Source organism: Phyllobates terribilis, unplaced genomic scaffold (genome assembly GCF_046119375.1).
Source record: "Phyllobates terribilis strain yellow unplaced genomic scaffold, ASM4611937v1 Scaffold_5__5_contigs__length_657084704, whole genome shotgun sequence".
Lineage (NCBI taxonomy): Eukaryota > Metazoa > Chordata > Amphibia > Anura > Dendrobatidae > Phyllobates > Phyllobates terribilis.
The window spans coordinates 392,265,631-392,286,539 of record NW_027362765.1 but is presented as its reverse complement, the minus strand read 5'-3'; the positions used below and the strand labels follow the sequence as shown (position 1 = coordinate 392,286,539).

Genomic DNA, 20,909 nt, shown 5'->3' with positions numbered 1-20,909 from the left:
GGGTTTTCTTTTTTATGGGCTTGTTCCCAGATAAACTATGGGATTGAACAAAGTTTACAATGCAATTAAAAGTGGGATGTGCATTTGTTCTGTACAAATGCACAGTGGACCTTATTCCCTCCAGTGGCTCCAGAAACTGCAACTATGACACTTGCGGTAAAATAAGGACCTGCTTAAAAAAGACGGTCGCTAGTAGTCCTCAGTCATACACAGACCCTACTTATGTAAGGTCCCAAATTCCATCAAAGCGGTAACCAAGTCCAACACACAAACGTAGGCAAAAAATGAATGCACATTGGAAAAGTATATATTTGTTTATGAAACCACAAAGATTTACAGCATATACTGTACATCAAAAAAGGACATATGTCTATATACAGGATCATTATCCTATTCTATATCAGCGTACTGCATGCTCCATAATTCCTGGCCAAGCATGCAAGATAACCCATGGAAAAATGGTTTCTTCATTCCGTTTCATTCATTATCCAACGAAACATGAAGAATATTTTATGTCCGATGTGCAGAGACTTGGAAGATCTGGAATCCTTTGGGATATGGCAGTTGACCGGTGTTGCATTTTCTGCGGCTTCAAGTTCATTTGGAAGTGGCTCTGCCATCTGCTCAAGGTCTGAATAATTCAATAATTGTGTACATCCAGTGAAGAACGTTCTACATCTTGAGGAATGAATGAGGTAATCTGTACAGTAAGTGCAACATGAAACATTCACACCATACAGCACGATTCAGTTGTCAGGAAGGAATACAAATTGAGATCTGTCCTATACATCCTGTACAAATATAAATTTGACATTTTTTATTTTATTTCAAAATTTTTCCAAAAAATACATGCGAAGTAATATCGTGGAAGTTCATAGGGAAAGCCACTGATTGATGGGTATAAAATCACACACAGTACATTACCTATAAGACACACTTTTCATGTGTCCCTTAAATACTTACCAACATTTACAGTTCAAAATTTGAGACACTTGTGCCCTGATCCCAGGACAACCCAGAAATGTCCCAAAGACTCCCGCTTTTGAGCACCCTTTTAGGATTGCTGGCCCTTTGTATCCACCCCTAACATTCTCCCACCATCCACACAGGGTAGTCTTTAGAAGTAATCTAGAATCTTCTGGAGCAGAAATAATCTAGAATCTTCTGGAGCAAAGAGGCAAGGAAGGTCATAGTATTTATTGCCTTGTTTGTGAGAAGTATGAGTGGGGAATTGGGACAACCCTCGACCAACTTTAGCTGAGATCTTCCATCTCCAAAAGAACCATGACAGCTGCAGGGGTGGCCTTTGTGGTCTACACTCTTGAAGCCTAAACCCTTATGGAAGCTGCCTAGCTCAGGTCTTAAGGACACAACATTTTTTTTGTTTTCTATCTCCACATTGTGAAATTGTAAAATTGTGAAACTTTTTTTAATTTTTCGATTGACGTATAAACTGTTTATTCTTTTAATGGCACTATTTTGATAGTGTAATCTATTTCATAACTTCTATTAAATATTTGTTCCTGTGTTACAGTATTTCAAGACTTAAAACATTTTTATTTTTTTAATGTCAAGAGAACAGTACACAGACTTGGACATGTTGTAATTTTCATTGGTACCATATAGCTTTTATTACTTTCTTATTTTTTTTTTAGGTTTTTAAACGCATTTAAGTGTAATCATTTGATTGTACAGGCCGTTATAAGCAGACCATTATCTATATTATGTATATTTTTTGGGCAATAATAAGGGAAGAAACATTTTTTTACTTGGATTTTTTTTTCATTTTTTTCAGGTTTTTTGAACGAAGAAAGAATAGGACCTAACAGAATTAGGTACATGGTAGGTCTGAGTGTGAGTCTGACCCCAGCACAGATAACTAAAAGCCAGCCATCCCCGCATCATAATAGTGGGTCACGATGCCCACTGCTCACTCTTACACCCAGTCTTTTTGACACCCTACTACTGTAAGATATCATGCCTTAAGAGTAAACATGTCAAAGACGAATACTACGGTATATGGCAGCTGTGGGTCCATTGGAGACAACAGGTGTGGCCCAAGTTGGTCTGATACCCCTTTGATACAGAGAGGAAATTGCCTAAGGTTTCATGTAAAGGCTCTCAAGACAAACAAAAGGTCATTTTGGTGCCAAAATAATGAGGGGTCACTTTGATATTATGAGTGTTCTTCTCTTTTATGTTTGCCACTGGCAGAGCTCTAGAAATACAGCCACGCTTCACATAAAAGGTGCCTGGAAAGGGCTCTTAGGTGGCACTTAGGAGCAAGCCTAGAAACAGTAGGACTTCTCATTATCATATATGACCAAACAACTTTGCACAATGTTGTAACATTTGTGATTCACGTTGGCTGCACGTCCAGTTTGTAAGAAAAATCTTATAGTTCTTCAAAGTTCAAACTGAGGCTCAAAAGGATATGGACACTTTTGGGGCTTTTATTTTTTACTTAAATGCAATTGATTTGGGTTAAAAATAATAATTTTATTAAAATATATGCAATTTTTTGGGGGATATATGTACACAAGTTATAATTTTTTGTACAAATGCCCCCCAAAAATTGCATATAAAAATGGGCATATGAGTAGAGCCTAGTTTTTCATCAAATTATTTTTATTAAGGTTTAAGGGAGGGGGAACAATACACACGAAGGATAAAATCAAACAAAATATTAATGAAATAATAAGTAACAAAATAACTATCTAAAAAGAGCCTAGTTTTTCAATTAACCAACAGTCAGCCTATTAATCCATTGAAACTCTGGGCCCCACTCCTATTACCAATTTTTATATGCCAGCGCAGTTTTTTTTTTTTTAAGGTTATATTTATATAATGCCTATTCCTTGCAATGGGTAGAAGTTACTGTTCTCCGCAGTTGCTCCATACGTATGTGTTGTATACCAGTGCCTTTAACTTTTTTTTACAAAAATCATTCATGGAATTGGGCTTGATTAGAAAACATATCCACCATCGGGCTTTTACATGCTCCTTGTTTCCCCACACATTACTGGCTGCAAAATGAGTTAACTGAGAATCCGAAAGTGAGATCCGTCTAACTAGAGAATGTGTAAAACGTACCTGTCTTTTTCCGAGGTCATCTATATGGCTTTATGACAACGTCAAGTTTCGGCTCAACTCTCTGTCTGAAGGAGCTCACTGTTGGATTTCTTGTTGATTATTTAATGAAACCCAATTACAAATATTATTTTTGAGCTCAAAATACATGCAATTAAGTAAATTGTCCCTGAAAGTGATTAAATTCATTAATAACCATTTATGGTCAAGGTTAATAGAAGAGTACCAATTCATTACTTTCTGTAAAATCGGTGGGTGATGAAATCTAATGTGTCACATTTACTTCACTGGATGAAATTAATGAAATAATACTTTTACGGAAGCACAAGATAATAAAATATTACCTCCTATTAATACCATTACATTGCTCCGTATATGTAAAAAAAAGACTCGGAAGCATCAATAGTACAGACATCACCCTCCTGTTAGGATAAACACATATAATTATCAGCATTAGCATGTGGTCAGGCAACAACTTATTGGCTATGTCCACCTTTGCAATCAATTGAGCTTGCAGCTGCTTTTTGCGAATAGTCTCCATTAAAAAATGGCTGCCGTCTTGTGTATACAGCTCTTCTGCAGGCTTGGTGACTCCATGGTCACAGACTACAAACAAAATTAGATTATTTTTATATTCATGCAGAAACTTCTTACTTCTGCCCCCCCACTCTCCTTCTCCTGCAGACAGTAGACCAGAAAAAAAGGTGGAGAGGATCACAGGACCGTAGCAACAGACTACACAGTGTTTGTTTGTAGTCTGTTACCAGGGAGACAACAAGGAGATGTATAAAATGGTAAGAAACAGTTTCTCAAGACTTGCTTAATTTCTGACAAATATAATATTACAGGTTATGGGCACTAGATTATGTGATGGCGCGCTGATCCAGGGAACTAGTCTGAATGCCATATATGGAGTCGGGAAGGAATTTTTCCCATAATATGTAGCTATTACTGTTTGTCCCATGGGGTTGTTACCTTCTTCTGGATCAAAATGTTAAGTCCATAGACTTCAACCTATAGCCCAAGTCAACCTTCAACCTTAAAAACTATATATAAAAAAAACAACTAAGTAATAAGTCAGGGGGGTAAACTAAAATGCGCCCCTTTTCCAGGCAAAGAGACTACCGCTTACAATTTATTTGTTCTTGATTCATACTTTATATGCTATGTAATGAGTTGGTATAAAAAGTTTGACCTGGGGTCTGACCATCAAAGGAGAATCTGTGAACTGAAGCCCAATGTGCCAGAAGTGGTAGTGGGCTGGAGAGTTTGATGCCGACCTCAGCAAACAATGCCCAATGGGACACACACTTCTCTTTGGGGTACTCGTTAAGCAACAGTTATCACCCTCATATTGTTCAGTAAGGCTTGGAGATTTCCGGATAGAGAATATATGGGCTGTCCTACAGATTCGCTACTGCATAAAGACCCCCCATATACATTAGACAAAAGTTGGGCACAATGGCCGATTCCATCCAAAACGAACATTCGTTGAGTGCTTTTGATGAAACGAAAGATTGCTTGTTTCAACCAATGGCTGACCAATAAACATTTGTTATCTTTGAAAGCACCATCTGTGTTGGATCTTTTCGCTCCATAAGCCCTGCATTAGCCGGATGCAGTGTGAAATGGTGTTTCTGCCCTGACAAAAGACAAATGAGCAAGCCAACAAACGACACAACAAATGACTCATCAGCCTATTTTTGTCCAATGTGTATCGGGACCTTCCCATTAGGTTAGGGTTAGTGTAGCTGCAGGACTCCATTCAGGCTGCCACTGAAAAGATCGGGGATGAATGCATTTGTACGCCTGAAGAAGGGTTCGTTCTGGAGAGTCTATTGGGCTGTGAGTGTCATCAGGCAGAGAGAGAACCAAGGTGAGTTGAGTGGTGCTAGACTCTTACACATAGCTGTAGAGTCTATGTCCTCCAGGAGAAGCCGTGTTGGCCATCAGCCTGGGAGAGACTGGTGAGCAGTGTCCAGCAGAGGGTCAGTTGCCCCAAGACCTGTAGCATGATTTGTGTGGTTGAGTCCTATAGTGCGGTGCATGGAAGCATGGTAAAAGTGGTCAGTTGAGGAAGGTTTCCTAGATTCTCCTCTAGCTACAAGCTTGTAAAATAGCAGAAGGAGAAAACCAAACAAATAGAAAGTACCTGTTAAAGATGGCAGCCAGTCAATCGGGACCACAGGTAAGCTTCCTTCTAAGAAAAAAACTTTCCTTGTCAAGGTGGACATAACCAGCCAGTTACTTGGCAATGTAGATGGATTTGGCAGGCAATTATAAGCTATTATATTACAATTCTCTTCATTTACGAAAAGGCAAATTACATCAAAACTGATTTTCAAAAATATTAATGCTACCCACAGTAGATCCTCCATTATAATCTATGTATCCGAATGCTTCACCCAATCATACAACCAACCCCTACTTTAATATTTATAACATTTGGTACAAAATAAAACATTATCTACAAATATCAATATGAATATGAAATATGATATATACAAGACAACTTTATACAGTGATAACTTAAGGCAAAACCATGTGATGAGGTTCAGTGTCATGTTACTGGAAGCGAATCTTAGCAGAGCTAAACAGCACCTTAAAGGGATTGTATGACATTAGAGTAAAAGGCCACATCTGGTATTGCACTTCATCACTAGTCACTTGCAATAGTGGAATAGGATGTAGACAAGAGTGGCAGCGAGTCTCTATTATAATCTCATAAACCCCTTCAAGGAAGAGCCGTTTATGGAAAAAAAAGAAAAAAAGAAGAACAACCCCGTTATTATGTTCAGTATTATTAATGGCAGTTACTGAAGCCTATGAGAGCCATCGTAGCATTTTTGGCTTTTTTCTTAGTTTTTGTATATTAATGGCATGGTCATACTAAAGATGCACTATCTGTTCTCAAGATAATGGGGTCTGTGACACTACTTTTTCTTCCTTGGTAAGGATGGGCACTAATGAGATTACCCAGGATTACAATATTGATGGTTGATTCTTAGGACGGACCATCAGTATCAGCCTGGTGGGTCCTATTCTTCGCGACCTCTCTGATTTGCTCATTGAAGTGGTCATGTCACTCGGTTAAGCACTGAAGCCTCTCCAATACCATCTACTTAATGGCAACTGTGCCGACTCTTCACTTCCATGCTGCAATACCCAGCACAGCCAATACTAAGTAGATGCTACAGTGCTTGCATGAGTGCAAAGGCCCCTGATTGGCTAGGATGCCAAGAGTCAAACCCCCACTAATCTGATATTGATGGCCTATCCTAGGCCACCTATACTGTCCCAGTAAACCCTCTCTACTGTGAGATTTTAGTCCCATCCAGTTGACATTTTATGAAAGTGTTATTGGTGCCCCCATTTATTGTTCAACTGGTCTCATCTTCATCACCATTATTGCCATCATCATCACCATTACCTTCGTCACAACCATCATTGTCACCATTACCATCTTAACAATGAAGTAATGAACATCAAAGCTTGTAACTGCATGATCCGGTTGTGGAAAGAAATCCTCATGGAAGCCATTTTTTTTTATAATGTTTGCTTCAAGGAACAGGTATAGGTTTATATCAGGTTTGATGTGAATAATGTAAAATTATTTTTGTTCATGGCTCAGATTAGTCAATGGCAATAATACTATGGTGTTAATATTTCCTTCCTAGTTCTAGGCCATCTTAAGAGCCTAGAACCTTGTGCTCTGATATCTCAGTCTTCTTATTTCAGAAAGGCCATCGTCTCGGCAGTACAGGTCCCCACAGGGACTCTCTGCCAGTCATCGGGCACGACCGGCTACTCCTCCGCCTCCGGTACTGCTGGCAGTGCTGCTGCTTCCGCTGCTGCTGCTGCTGCCGCTGCTACATCGGTCTTCATAGATGGAGATTTCAATCTTTGATGTTGAAGTTAAGAGAAATAATGAGATTGCCTTTCCAGGTAACGTTTATGGTTGCAGAGTTGAGCAAAAAAAAATTTGCAGGACCTTGGCCTGGCATCCACATCGATGCATCATCGCAGCCAGACCAGGGATATGTGATGGTCTATAGCCAGCACTAGAATCCTGGGCACATCTAGGTCTCATGCAACATCATCAACATAAAGATGCCCACAATGCTGGTCAAGGAAGTTCGCACTGCCCTAGTCCGGCTCCCATGGAGTAGTGACTTGGACGCTGTACAAGGGTCCTGCAAATCTTTTTGTTCAACTGTAAATGTAACTTTTATTGGAAGTTTTTATATTTATTATACTCATACTTTTCCTAAGCAGACCAAGGTAATCTGGTGAACTTAGGCTGGCTAATCAAGAAAGGAGAAAAGGGATACTTACCAGTAGGAGGAATCTCACAGGGCTCTTGTCTTGGACTACTGACGTAGCCACTGGACCAGCAAATTGATTCGCACATCTCTACATAATGTTCACTTTTGAGTCGATTAGAATAAACCCCAGGCCTATTGCAATTCTGTTTCGGGAATTGTATAGGCAATATTGGAACTATTGGCAAATATGCTAACCCACTGTTATGTGACAAAATGGCACTTAGGAACCCGGAGGCACCTGAGCCCGTTTAACCGAGCTACCTCTGCATCCTTATTGTTACTCCTTCTCATTCCTTCTGTAAAAAGTTACATTATTAATGTGATTCTTACCATTTGGAAGGAAGCCACTCAACAATTTCCAACATTTAAGGTACAAAATAACATGCAGAATATTAAAGAGATTGGAGGAAATATGTATAAAATGATTACTTTGGAAACCATGCCTTATACAGAGAGCTATGAGTAAGGGCTGATAAACATGTGCTGAGATTACACATTCATCCGCTAGACCTGTTTGTAATTGAAACAATGGAGAGATATTGAATTTTCACATTTGCTTCCAAGTACGAGATGGAAACGGAACAACAAATAGCAACCGAAAAGCAGTAAAAGTTCACTGTGAGTTCATGCATCAATTAGGAGAAGGCCTAGGAGCTACGGAGGGCTGAGCCCAGCGCCGGCTTATCGGGGTTCCTTATCTCAGTTTTATTAGGAATTAGAGCATTGGAGTAAACAGATTTAAGGAGAGATCATGTTATTAAGGAGCATTTCCGATAGAAATTATCTAAAAATACCCCTGTACGTCCTCATAATTGAAGCCTTTTAATATTATGCTTAACCCTTGGTCTCCACTAAAGCTAGCCATACATATGCAATATTTCTCCCCATTCACAATTCTTCGTCTCGGCGGAATGTTCATATGTTTTTAATGGGGAGAGCGGAGAAAATGACGAGAAGAGGGGTCCCATATCTCCACCTTGCATGGCGTGGTGGTCATACATGTGCGCTAATATAATTCTCATAGGTATTGAACGGAACAGTAATGCACGCGTGACCACTGCTCAATTCAAATAGAAGACATGGGGCCCTTGTTATCGTAATCAGTAGGGGCCCCCAATGACTACACGTGTCACCTGCTCTGTAGATGAGTGCTAAATGTTTTTCATTGGCCAACGGTCATGTTAGGTATGGGAAGAACCCAGCAAAAGACGACGGGAAAAGGAAGGGGGGAGCCCAACAGCTAGGGAAAGGGGGAGTGGAGACCCCTAAGCAGATCTAACAACACCCTGACTCCCCTATCATCCCTAAATAGGTTTCGCACCTATCGCCGAGCAGGATAGCTTAGCCCTGGTTGACCCTAGAACTAGGCCCTAGGTAGGGAGGGGGAGGGGTGAGCACTAGTCAGGCCCCACTGCAATTAAAGACAAACCAGGGAAACAGACAAGGGGATACACTTAGCTTTGAGACACCAGAGAGATCACAACTACAATCCACAAAAGGAAGTACAAGAAGAATCTAGCCGACTGCTAGAACTCCAGACCTGAACAGAGGAAATTACTCTATCACCAGCAACTCTCTGGAGAAACTGAGCGTATTTAAAGATCCAACAAGGGTGTGTCAATTAGCCGCAGAAAGTGGAGATCACCGCTGGGTCCTAGAGAGGGAGGGATGATGAAAGGATCAAGAAGGTGTCTGCAAGGCCAAGCGCAGCGACCTTCTAAAGCCAGATCCAGAATGACTGTCTGTCAAACCTGACACATCCGTGACACCAACCCAATTAAATACCACTTAAGACCCTCATACACATTATACTAAAGTCGACTGAACCCGCCGATATCGATGGGTTTGGCAAAAAGTCTTGTTGTATGGAGGCACTGGCAGACTGATGGTCGGGAGAGATGTCAATCATACATGGCCGATTTTGGACTGCCGATGGCATTTTTCTCACAGAGATAAGATATTGGCTGATATGTCAGTCGATGACTTTCTCATAGAGAACACAGGAGCGCTCGACCGAAAAGTGCTCCTGTGTAGGTGAGTCGGCTGAGATGGCTATTGGCTAAACCATGGGCGAAAGCATCGTTTGGTCAACCTTAGGCTCAGTATGTAGGTGGGCGACATTGTACATAGTCAATGTAATGTAGGCTATTGGTGATCTTCACCAAGCTTCTATTATCTACAGTACAGACCAAAAGTTTGGACACACCTTCTCATTTAAAGATTTTTCTGTATTTTCATGACTATGAAAATTGTACATTCACACTGAAGGCATCAAAACTATGAATTACCACATGTGGAATTATATACTTAACAAAAAAGTGTGAAACAATTGAAAATATGTCTTATATTCTAGGTTCTTCAAAGTAGCCACCCTTTGCTTTGATGACTGCTTTGCACACTCTTGGCATTCTCTTGATGAGCTTCAAGAGGTAGTCACCGGAAATGGTTTTCACTTCACAGATGTGCCCTGTCAGGTTTAATAAGTGGGATTTCTTGCCTTATAAATGGGGTTGGGACCATCAGTTGTGTTGTGCAGAAGTCAGGTGGATACACAGATGATAGTCCTACTGAATAGACTGTTAGCTGCTTTTTTCTTGCCATAATACAAATTCTAAGTAAAGAAAAACGAGTGGCCATCATTACTTTAAGAAATGAAGGTCAGTCAGTCCGAAAAATTGGGAAAACTTTGAATGTCTCCCCAAGTGCAGTTGCAAAAACCATCAAGCGCTACAAAGAAACTGGCTCACATGAGGACTGCCCCAGGAAAGGAAGACCAAGAGTCACCTCTGCTTCTGAGGATAAGTTTATCCGAGTCACCAGCCTCAGAAATCGCAGGTTAACAGCAGCTCAGATTAGAGACCAGGTCAATGCCACACAGAGTTTTAGCAGCAGACACATCTCTACAACAACTGTTAAGAGGAGACTTTGTGCAGCAGGCCTTCATGGTAAAATAGCTGCTAGGAAACCACTGCTAAGGACAGGCAACAAGCAGAAGAGACTTGTTTGGGCTAAAGAACACAAGGAATGGACATTAGACCAGTGGAAATCTGTGCTTTGGTCTGATGAGTCCAAATTTGAGATCTTTGGTTCCAACCACCGTGTCTTTGTGCGACGCAGAAAAGGTGAACGGATGGACTCTACATGCCTGGTTCCCACCGTGAAGCATGGAGGAGGAGGTGTGATGGTGTGGGGGTGCTTTGCTGGTGACACTGTTGGGGATTTATTCAAAATTGAAGGCATACTGAACCAGCATGACTACCACAGCATCTTGCAGCGGCATGCTATTCCATCAGGTTTGCGTTTAGTTGGACCATCATTTATTTTTCAATGGGACAATGACCCCAAACACACCTCCAGGCTGTGTAAGGGCTATTTGACCAAGAAGGAGAGTGATGGGGTGCTACGCCAGATGACCTGGCCTCCACAGTCACCAGACCTGAACCCAATCGAGATTGTTTGGGGTGAGCTGGACTGCAGAGTGAAGGCAAAAGGGCCAACAAGTGCTAAGCATCTCTGGGAACTCCTTCAAGATTGTTGGAAGACCATTTCCGGTGACTACCTCTTGAAGCTCATCAAGAGAATGCCAAGAGTGGGCAAAGCAGTCATTCAAAGCAAAAGGTGGCTACTCTGAAGAACCTAGAATATAAGACATATTTTCAGTTGTTTCACTCTTTTTTGTTAAGTATATAATTCCACATGTGTTAATTCTTAGTTTTGATGCCTTCAGTGTGAATGTACAATTTTCATAGTCAAGAAAATACAGAAAAATCTCTAAATGAGAAGGTGTGTCCAAACTTTTAGTCTGTACTGTATGTACAGTAGGAAATCAAGTTACAAAGCCGGAGACTAGAATGTGTTAAAAGGTTATTCCTAGAATTAAAGGTTACCCCCTATCCATAATGATTGCATGGGGTGTAACCGCCACAGAGCCCCATCTTGAATGACGCGGACGTGCATTCATTGTTCATGAGATATAACATTTTAATTTTGCCATTTCAGTGGAAATGCAGCAACATACAAGTATCTATTTTTATTTTGCTTCAGACTTCTGATCTTAGGCCTTCCACTTCCTAAAATTCTTCTGTAATCGTCGGGCTGTTTAGACATTTTAAGGACTTCAAAGATCCTGACTGCAATTCACTGGAAAGCCAATATGTCACCGTCAATCAGTCATTACGCTAAAATAATTCCATTTATAGTCTGTAGAAGAAGATTGCGGACAGGCCTCTACTGTAGGTCTCACGCATGTTCATCTTCACATGGTTTCCCTAAGCCAAAAATATTTGGGTTTCAACCTAACACAAAATTCTTCCCAGCAACCCAACATCACAGAGATGTACTTTCCTTATAGTATAGACATCGCAGGTGACTTTTTGACATTTATCTCAAGAATAAGGATTAGCCGTGTCGACCAATAGAAGGGGTGACTGCTGGACAACAGTGTAGCTGCTTTAACTCCCATAGAAGAGAATGGAGAAAGTTATGCACATATTTTCTCCACCTGGATGAGATGACCACTTCATCAGATGGGACCAGGACTGGAGATGAGAACAAAAAGATTTAACCGGTTCAGGACCGCCCACTGTACATAAACGTCGGCGCTGCCTGGGCTCTGTGCAGCGTCGACGTTTAAAAACGGTGGGTGGTCCCCCAGCGCCGGATAAACAATATGTAAAATGTTCCCAATAAAAGCTTCAACTCAGTCCTCAAAAAAAGCTAGTCCCCACTCAGGCCCATTATCTGTTAAAAATATAAGGGACTTCCAAGTTACTGGTAGCAGAAAGGCTCTGGAAAAGCGAAATGGCCCTTGCTCCCTAAAAGAAATTCCGAAAATTTTGTGCTCCCAAATCCAAATGCCTATTCAACAATAATTTGTTCTCCAATTGTCAAATAGCACTCCCCCCCCCCCCCCAGATCTCACCGTATGGCTAAGCGGTACGATACAGCCACATATGGGGTATTGCCACTTTTAGAAGAAATTGTGTGACACATTTTGGCACCATTTTTACCCATTGCCCTGTATGAAAATGTAAAATCTGAGGGTAAAACATTTTTTTGTGGTAAAAATATAATTATGTTTTCTTCACTGCCCAATGGTATAAATTTAAAACTTAAAAAATACTCACTACTTCCCTAGATGAATTCCTTGAGAGGTGTAGTTTACAAAATGGGGTCACTTGTGGGGTTTTCTGCTGTTTCGGCACGTCAGCGACTCTTCAAATGTGACATGGTGTCTGCAACCTATCCCAGCCAACATAGCGGTCCTTTCTCTTCCAAACCCTGCCGTACACCAAAGCAGTGGTTTTCCCCCACATATGGGATATCGGCGTACTCAGGAGAAATTGCACAACAAATTTCATGGTGCAATTTATCCTATTACCCTTATGATAATACAAAATTAGGGAATGAAAAACATTTTTGTGAGAAAAATGTGAAAATTTTATTTTTACAGCTCAATATTATAAACTTCTGTGAAGTACTTGGGGGTGCAAGGTGCTCACCACACATCTATATAAGTTCCCTAAGGGGTGTAGTTTCCAAAATGGTGTCACTTGTGGGGGGTTTCCACTGTTTAGGCACATCAGGGGCTCCCCAAATGCAACATGGCGTCCGCTAATTATTCAAGCAAATTTTACATTCAAAAAGTCAAATGGCGCTCCTTCCCTTCCGAACTCTGCCGCACGCCCAAACAGTGGTTTTTCCCCACATATGGGGTATCAGCACGCTCATGAGAAATTGCACTACAAATTGTGTATTCCATTTTTTCCTGTTACCCCTGTGAAAATAAAAAAATTGGGTCTAAAGTAACATTTTTGTGAAAAAAAGTTAAATGTTCATTTTTTTCTTCCACATTCCAAAAATTCCTGTGAAGCATCTGAAGGGTTAATAAACTTCTTGAATGTGGTTTTGAGCACCTTGAGGGGTGCAGTTTTTAGAAGGTGTCACTTTTGGGTATTTTCTGTCATATAGACCCCTCAAAGTCACTTCAAATAAGATGTGGTCCCTAAAAAAATGGTTTTGTAAATTTTGTTGGAAAAATGAGAAATCGCTGGTCAACTTTTAACCCTTATAGCTTCCTAACAAAAAAAAATTTTGGTTCCAAAATTGTGCTGATGTAAAGTAGACATGTGGGAAATGTTATTTATTAACTATTTTGTGTGACATATCTCTCTGATTTAAGGGCATGAAAATTCAAAGTTTGAAAATTTCAAAATTTTCGCCAAATTTCTGATTTTTTCACAAATAAACGCAAGTGATATTGAATAAATTTTACCACCATCATGAAGTACAATATGTCACGAAAAAGCAATCTCAGAATCAGGGGGATCCGTTGAAGCGTTCCAGAGTAATTCCCTCATAAAGTGACAGTGGTCAGAATTGTAAAAATTGGCCCGGCCACGAAGGCAAAAACAGGCTCTGGCGCGAAGTGGTTAAACTCGTATTGGGGAACCTAGTAAGTGGCAGAGGTCTCCAAATGAGGACAGAGGATTGCGGGAACCAAGGAGGATCAAAATGGATGCCGGACCAGGGCAGTTAAAAAATTTTTTTATCATCTCTAGCTAGCAAATTTAGTGGATATCCTGTAGATATGACATATTCATGTCTGAAATGGAAATAACCCTTTAAGGTTTTTTCCAACAAGAAATCTTCCTATTTACAATATAGGAACAAGAGATCTGATTGCTGTTCCGCCTCACAAGGAAAATAAAAAGTATATGCAGGGGAAGGACTACACAAAAATGAAACTGTATTATAAAAAAAGAGAACATATAACACAGTAATTAAAACACCAAAAGGTGTATACGATAAGATATCTCAGCCTAAGAAAATGATTGAGAATACACACATGGTCAAAATTTTTAGTACCCCTCGTTTACTGAAAGAAAAACCCACAATGGTCACAGAAATAACTTGAATCTGACAAAAGTAATAATAAATTAAAACTCTATGAAAATGAACAAATCAAAGTCAGACATTGCTTTTCAACTCTGCTTCCACAGGATTTTTTTAAAAAATTAAAAACTCACAAAATAGGCCTGGACAGAAATGATGGTTCTTCTTCTTAACGTAATATTTTGTTGAACAACCTTTTGAGGCAATCACTGCAATCAAACGATTCCTGTAACTGTCAATGAGACTTCTGCACCTCTCGACAGGTATTTTGGCCCACTCCTCATGAGCAAACTGCTCCGGCTGTCTCGTGTGTGAAGGTTGCCTTTTCCAGATGACATGTTTCAGCTCCTTCCAAAGATGCTCAATAGGATTTAGGTCAGGGCTCATAGAAGCCACTTCAGAATAGTCCAATGTTTTCCTCTTAGCCAGTCTTGGGTGTTTTTAGCTGTGTGTTTTGGGTCATTATCCTGTTGCAAGACCCATGACCTGCGACTGAGACCAAGATTTCTGACACTGGGCAGCACATTTCTCTCTAGAATCCCTTGATAGTCTTGAAATTTCATTGTACCCTGCACAGATTCAAGACACCCTGTGCCAGATGCAGCAAAGCAGCCCCAGAACATAACAGAGCCTCCTCCATGTTTCACAGTAGGGACAGTGTTCTTTTCTTGATATGCTTCATTTTTCCGTCTGTGAACATAAAGCTGATGTGCCTTGCCAAAAACTTCCATTTTTGTCTCATCTGTCCATAGGACATTCTCCCAGAAGCTTTGTGGCTTGTCATCATGTAGTTTGGCAAATTCCAGTCTGGCTTTTTTATGATTTTTTTTCAACAATGGTGTTCTCCTAGGTCGTCTCCCATGAAGTCCACTTTGGATCAAACAATGATGGATGGTGTGATCTGACACTGATGTTCCTTGAGCTTGAAGTTCACCTTTACTCTCTTTAGAAGTTATCCTAGGCTCTTTTTTTACCATTCGTATTATCCGTCTCTTTGATTTGTCATCAATTTTCCTCCTGCGGCCAGGTCCAGGAAGGTTGGCTATAGTCCCATGGATCTTAAATTTCTGAATGATATGTGCAACTGTAATCACAGGAACATCAAGCTGCTTGGAGATGGTCTTATAACCTTTACCTTTAACATACTTGTCTAGAATTTTCTTTCTAATCTCCTGAGACAACTTTTTCCTTTGCTTCCTCTGGTCCATGTTGAGTGTGGTACACACCATGTCACCAAACAGCACAGTGAGTATCTGTAGCCCTATATACAGGCCCACTGACTGATTACAAGATTGTAGACACCTGTTATGCTAATTAGTGGACACAACTTGATTTAACATGTCCCCTTTGTCACATTATTTTCAGGGGTACCATCATTTCTGTCCAGGCCTATTTCATGAGTTTAATTTTTTTTTTTAAATTCTGTGGAAGCAGAAAAGCAATGACTGACTTTCATTTGTTCATTTTCATAGATTTCTAATTTATTATTACTTTTGTCATATTCAAGTTATTTCTGTGACCATTGTGGGTTTTTCTTTCATTAAACGAGGGGTAACAACAATTTTGACCAAGTGTAGGCCATGTCTTCAAACCAATTACAATGGGTACAGATATGTAGTTGAAATACAAAAATCAGAAAACAATGATTTTTGTAACGATAATGTAATATAATTCAACAAGTATGTGAAGAATGGGTGTGTAATAAATATGTTTCAGAGCCTAAAAAAAAGAAAAAAAAGCTGGAGGTGTGTAACGGCAAGAGCGGTATTGGTCTAAACAGAAGAACCATACATGGTAGAGAAAGAGTAAAAAGAACACAGTAAATAATGGTGACATCTACCCATAAGAGAAAAGAAAAATAAAGAAGTAGGTTTAGCAGATCATATCTGGAGACAAGGAGGAGGAGGACAGAGAGGCCCAACAGCCCTGTGTGCGGCGATACTCATTGAAAAACTCCCAGAAAACCGTGCTTGTGTGTGTGACCGACGTCGCTTGAGGAGAGCACGGTTTTCTGGGAGTTCCATACCTAAAGCATTCAGTTCTGAGGAAGGTCTGTATCAGGACCGAAAACATTTAAACGCTATATGAACGCTTATTTTCAAAGAGTGCCAAGTTTTTCTGCTCTATACAGTAGGTCCGGAATCTGCTAAAAGTACTCAGTGTACAAAGCCAGAACAGTGATATAAGAGAAAACCAGCTCACCCCTATAAAGGCTACTGTGTGGTTCTCGGCATGGAGAAAGACATTTCTGCCCGATATGGCACAATGAAGATCCAAGGAAGAAGATGCGGAAGCCATTTTTCCAGCTAAAATGGTAAGCTTGATTCCAACTGTAAGAAGGTCACTGGTAAAATACTGGAGGGGAGATATGTGTCACTCAGCATGTTAGCCTCAGTGATATAAGTCTGTAAAAATGCTCCAGCATACTAAATGCTGAGAAGGGTCAATCGACCATATTAAGGGCTAGGTTTTTGTGAACAGCTGAAGAGTGGATGGGAGGCTGTTCACCATATCTCCACCCCAGGGTGTGGTTCAGAAGGTAAATGTGGAGCCTTTGGATTCATTCAGTGTTATCTGGAGACGAAAGCTCCAGAGCTGTGCTCGTGTTAAAGAGAACTGAACCTTGTTTTTGTTCCCCTGAGAAGGCGGATCCCTGTAGCCACACAGACTATACGATATTTTGTTTTTCCTCTTATGCCAGAGGGGCCATGTTCGTTTACCTAATATTGGACTGGTTTATGCAGTACGGTTTTAATAAACCAGTTGAAAACTTAAATGGAAAATATTCCTGTGACTACTTCTTTAAGCAGCTGAGTGATTTGATCTACCAGACTACTTATTAAAAGAGTATGCATCGTCAATAGTGTTGAGCATTCCGATACTGTAATATCGGGTATCGGCCGATATTCGCGGTATCGGAATTCCGATACTTAATTCCGATACTTTTACAATATCGGATACCGGAATCGGAAGTTCCCATAATGCCTGCGCTCTGCAGTGTCTGTGAAGGATGACAAGTTGGATGGCAGCGCGATCCAGCCTGTCATCAGAATGCCATCCCAGTGGGGGAGAATTCTCCTGATTGTTTAAAAGCCGGCGGGCGGTATAAAGCCGCCGGCTTTTAAACAATCACACAGCCCCATACTGCTTCCCCGCAGCCTCCCACCCCGATCCTCCGCTCCCCTCGCCACCTCCCATCCCGATCGTAAGTTAGGACCGGGCGGGGAGCGCAGCTCCAAGGAGCGGGGAGTGAAGGACCCGGGCGGGGAAGCCGGCAGTGAAAAGACTTCACCGCCGGCTTTCCCGTTCTGTGCTGCGCTTTCCCGCCGGTTATTTCAAATGAACAGCTGAGGTATCAGCTGATGCCGATCAGCTGTTCATTTGAAGTCGCCGCGTTGCCCTCAGAGGGTTCATGTGAGTTCATGCTTGACTGCATGAACTCACATGAACTTTCCCACGGCCGCACAGGTCAGCCTCACCTCCCAGACCCGTCATGATTAGTGTGTGTGCGGGGTGTGTGTGCGGGGTGTGTGCGCGATGTTTGTGCGGGTGTGCGCGGTGTCTGTGCGATGTGTGCGGGTGTGTGCGGTGTGTGTGCGTGCAGGCAGACATAGGCCGATGTGACACTACTACTCCCATCGGCCTATGTCTGTCCCCCGTCCACTCCTGCCAGCAGGATCAGCTCGATGGGAGCAGTAGTTCCCATCAGCCTGATCCTGCTATTTAAATTGCCCTACTGTGTCCCCAATAAATGTTAAATACATGTCATTGGTGGCCAGTGGTTACCTAAAAGAAATTAGTTCATACATTACCTGTCCCCGCCGATCGCCACCTAAAATAAAGTAAAAAATAAAAAACTACACCTATACTCACCAAGACAGCTAATTCCCCGAAGCCATCGATCTCCTGTAATAAAATATAAAATAATAAACCACAACCTTATCCTTACCCCTCCGTAGCAGTCCACGAGTGTCCCACGAAGATCTCCAGTTCAGAGCAGCCACATAGAATGTGACCGCTCTGAACCGCTGCCGCCGCTAGAATGACGGGGCCGTAAGGGTTCACCGGAGTTCAGGCAGCGCTGCTCCGGTTAGCTCCTTTACGGCCCTGCTGTATCGTGAGAAATTCCCACGGTACAGCAGTGCCGTAAAGGAGGTCTCCGGAGCTGCGCTGCCTGAATGCACTCCGGTGACCTCAGTCAGTGGCTCCCGCTGCCGGGAGCGGACGTGTTCCCGGCAGCGTGAGCTTACAGCAGCCATGCACAGCTGTCACCATCTCCAGATGTGACAGCTGTGCATGGGAGATCAGCGCAGGAACGTGGACAGGTAACTATTATTTTTAGTAAACTAAGAATTAAATAAAATTGTGTGTTTTATTTCAAATAAATTATTTTTTTCTGGGTGTAGTGTGTTTTTTCTTTTTAACACTTTGTAGGTTAGTAATGGGGGTGTCTTATAGACGCCCATCATTACTAACCTGGGCTTCATGGCAGCTGGCGCTGACATGAACCCCACCACTATTACCCCCTGCCACCGCACCAGGGCAGCGTGAAAGAGCGAGGCTAAGTGCCAGAGTTGGCGCATCCTATGGATGCGCCATTTCTGGGGCGGCTGACGACTGGTGTTTCTAGCCTGGGAGGGGGCCAATATTCATGGCACCCTTCCTGGGCTATTAATATCAGCCCCCAGCTGTCTGACTAGCCTTTGCTAGCTATTAAAATAGGGGGGACCCCACGTCATTTTTTTTGGGGGGGTCCCCCATTTTAATAGCTAGTAAAGGCTAGGTATTCAGCTGGGGGCTGATATTAGTAGCCTGGGAAGCTCCGTGGGTTTTACCCCCTTCCCAGGCTTCAAACATCTGCCCCAGCCGTCTGCTTAACCTCCGCTAGAGACTAAAATTATGGGGGATCCCACGCCATTTATTTTTTAAATAAATCCATTATTTTAACACTAAATGACATTTGAGGAGTTAATAAAGATGCAGTCCCTAAATTATTATTTATTTTTTAATTAATTTTTCCCAAAACTTTTGACGTGGGCTTCGCCATATTTTTGTATGCCAGCCAGGTACAGCATCCAGCTTCTATGAACGCGCCATTTTCCGGGGCGGCTGCGGACTGCAATTTTCAGCGGGGGGCAGAAAGCTTGGGCCTCCCTGCGCTGCAGATTCCATCCCCCAGCTGCCTAGTTGTACCTGGCTGGACACAAAAATAGGGAGAAGCTCCACGTTTTTTTTTTTTAAATTATTTCATGAAATTCATGGAATAATTAAGAAAAAAAGGGCTTCCCTATATTGTTGTGTCCAACCAGGTACAAATAGGCAGCTGGTGGTTGGGGGCAGCCCGTTCCTGCCTGCTGTACCTGGCTGGACCCAAATATAGTGCAAAGCCCCACGTCAATTTTTTTTAAATTATTTCAGGAAATTCATGAAATAATTAAAAAAAAAAATACGTGGGGCTTCGCCCTATTTTTGTGTCCAGCCAGGTACAACAAGGCAGCTGGGGGCTGGAATCCGCAGCGCAGGGAGGCCCAAGCTTTCTGGGCCCCACCCGCTGCAAATTGCAGTCCGCAGCCGCCCCGGAAAATGGCGCGTTCATAGAAGCGCCATCTTCTGGCGCTGTACCCAACTCATCCAGGGCCCTGGTGCGGTGGCTCACTGGGTAATAAAGGGGTTAAGGCCAGCTTGGCATTATCAGCTGGCCCTAAGCCCGAAATTCATGGGGTCACGCCAATATTAGACATGACCACCATGAATTTCTAGTAAAGTATTTAAAAAAAACACAAACACCCAGAAAAAAGTCCTTTAATTGAAATAAAGACACAATTCTTTATTGTTCTAAATTAAACCATACTTACAGTCACGCCCATTCCAGCTGAAGCCAACGATCTCCTGCAATAAAAGTAAAATAATAAAGCAACCTCATCCTTACCTTTCCATGGTTCCCAGGGCAGCTTCAGCTCTGCTACATCGAGATGACAGGCTGGACCGCAGCAGAACGCTGCCATCCAGCCTGTCATCCCGCAGACACTGAGAAGCGCAGGCATGCTTGCGCTCCTCAGTGTCTCGCTGTGACGGCATCCAGATGAGCGGAGGTCATGTCCAATGAACTCAGCTCACCTCATGCACGTCACTGACAGCGTGGGAAAATTCTCCTGCACTCAGCGCTTCAGCGTGAGAATTTTCCCACGCTGTCAGTGACGTGCATGAGGTGCGCCAAGTTCATTGGACATGACCTCACCTCATGCACGTCACTGACAGCGTGGGAAAATTCTCACGCTGAAGCGCTGAGTGCAGGAGAATTCTCCCACGCTGTCAGTGACGTACATGAGGTGAGCAGAGTTCATTGTCGGCTCATCTGGATGCCGTCACAGCCAGACACTGAGGAGTGGAAGTATGCCTGCGCTTCTCAGTGTCTGCGGGATGACAGGCTGGATGGCAGCGTTCTGCTGCGGTCCAGCCTGTCATCTCGATGTAGCAGAGCTGGAGCCGTCGTGGGAGCCATGGAAAGGTAAGGATGAGGTTGCTTTATTATTTTTCTTTTATTGCAGGAGATCGTTGGCTTCAGCTGGAATGGGCGTGATGGTAAGTATGGTTTAATTT

The 20,909-nt window shown here is 42.2% G+C and overlaps 1 protein-coding gene across 1 annotated transcript in view; it reads right to left on the bottom strand.

Annotated features, from left to right (window-relative positions):
- Nucleotides 1-291: 291 nt before the first annotated feature.
- Nucleotides 292-20,909, bottom strand: part of GOLGA7B (golgin A7 family member B) — a 79,139-nt gene continuing 58,521 nt past the window's right edge. Inside the window, exon 5 of the mRNA XM_073684989.1 lies at nucleotides 292-6,991. Coding sequence (XP_073541090.1) covers nucleotides 6,878-6,991 — 114 coding nt within the window. The 3' untranslated portion in view covers nucleotides 292-6,877. The remainder of the gene's footprint in view (nucleotides 6,992-20,909) is intronic.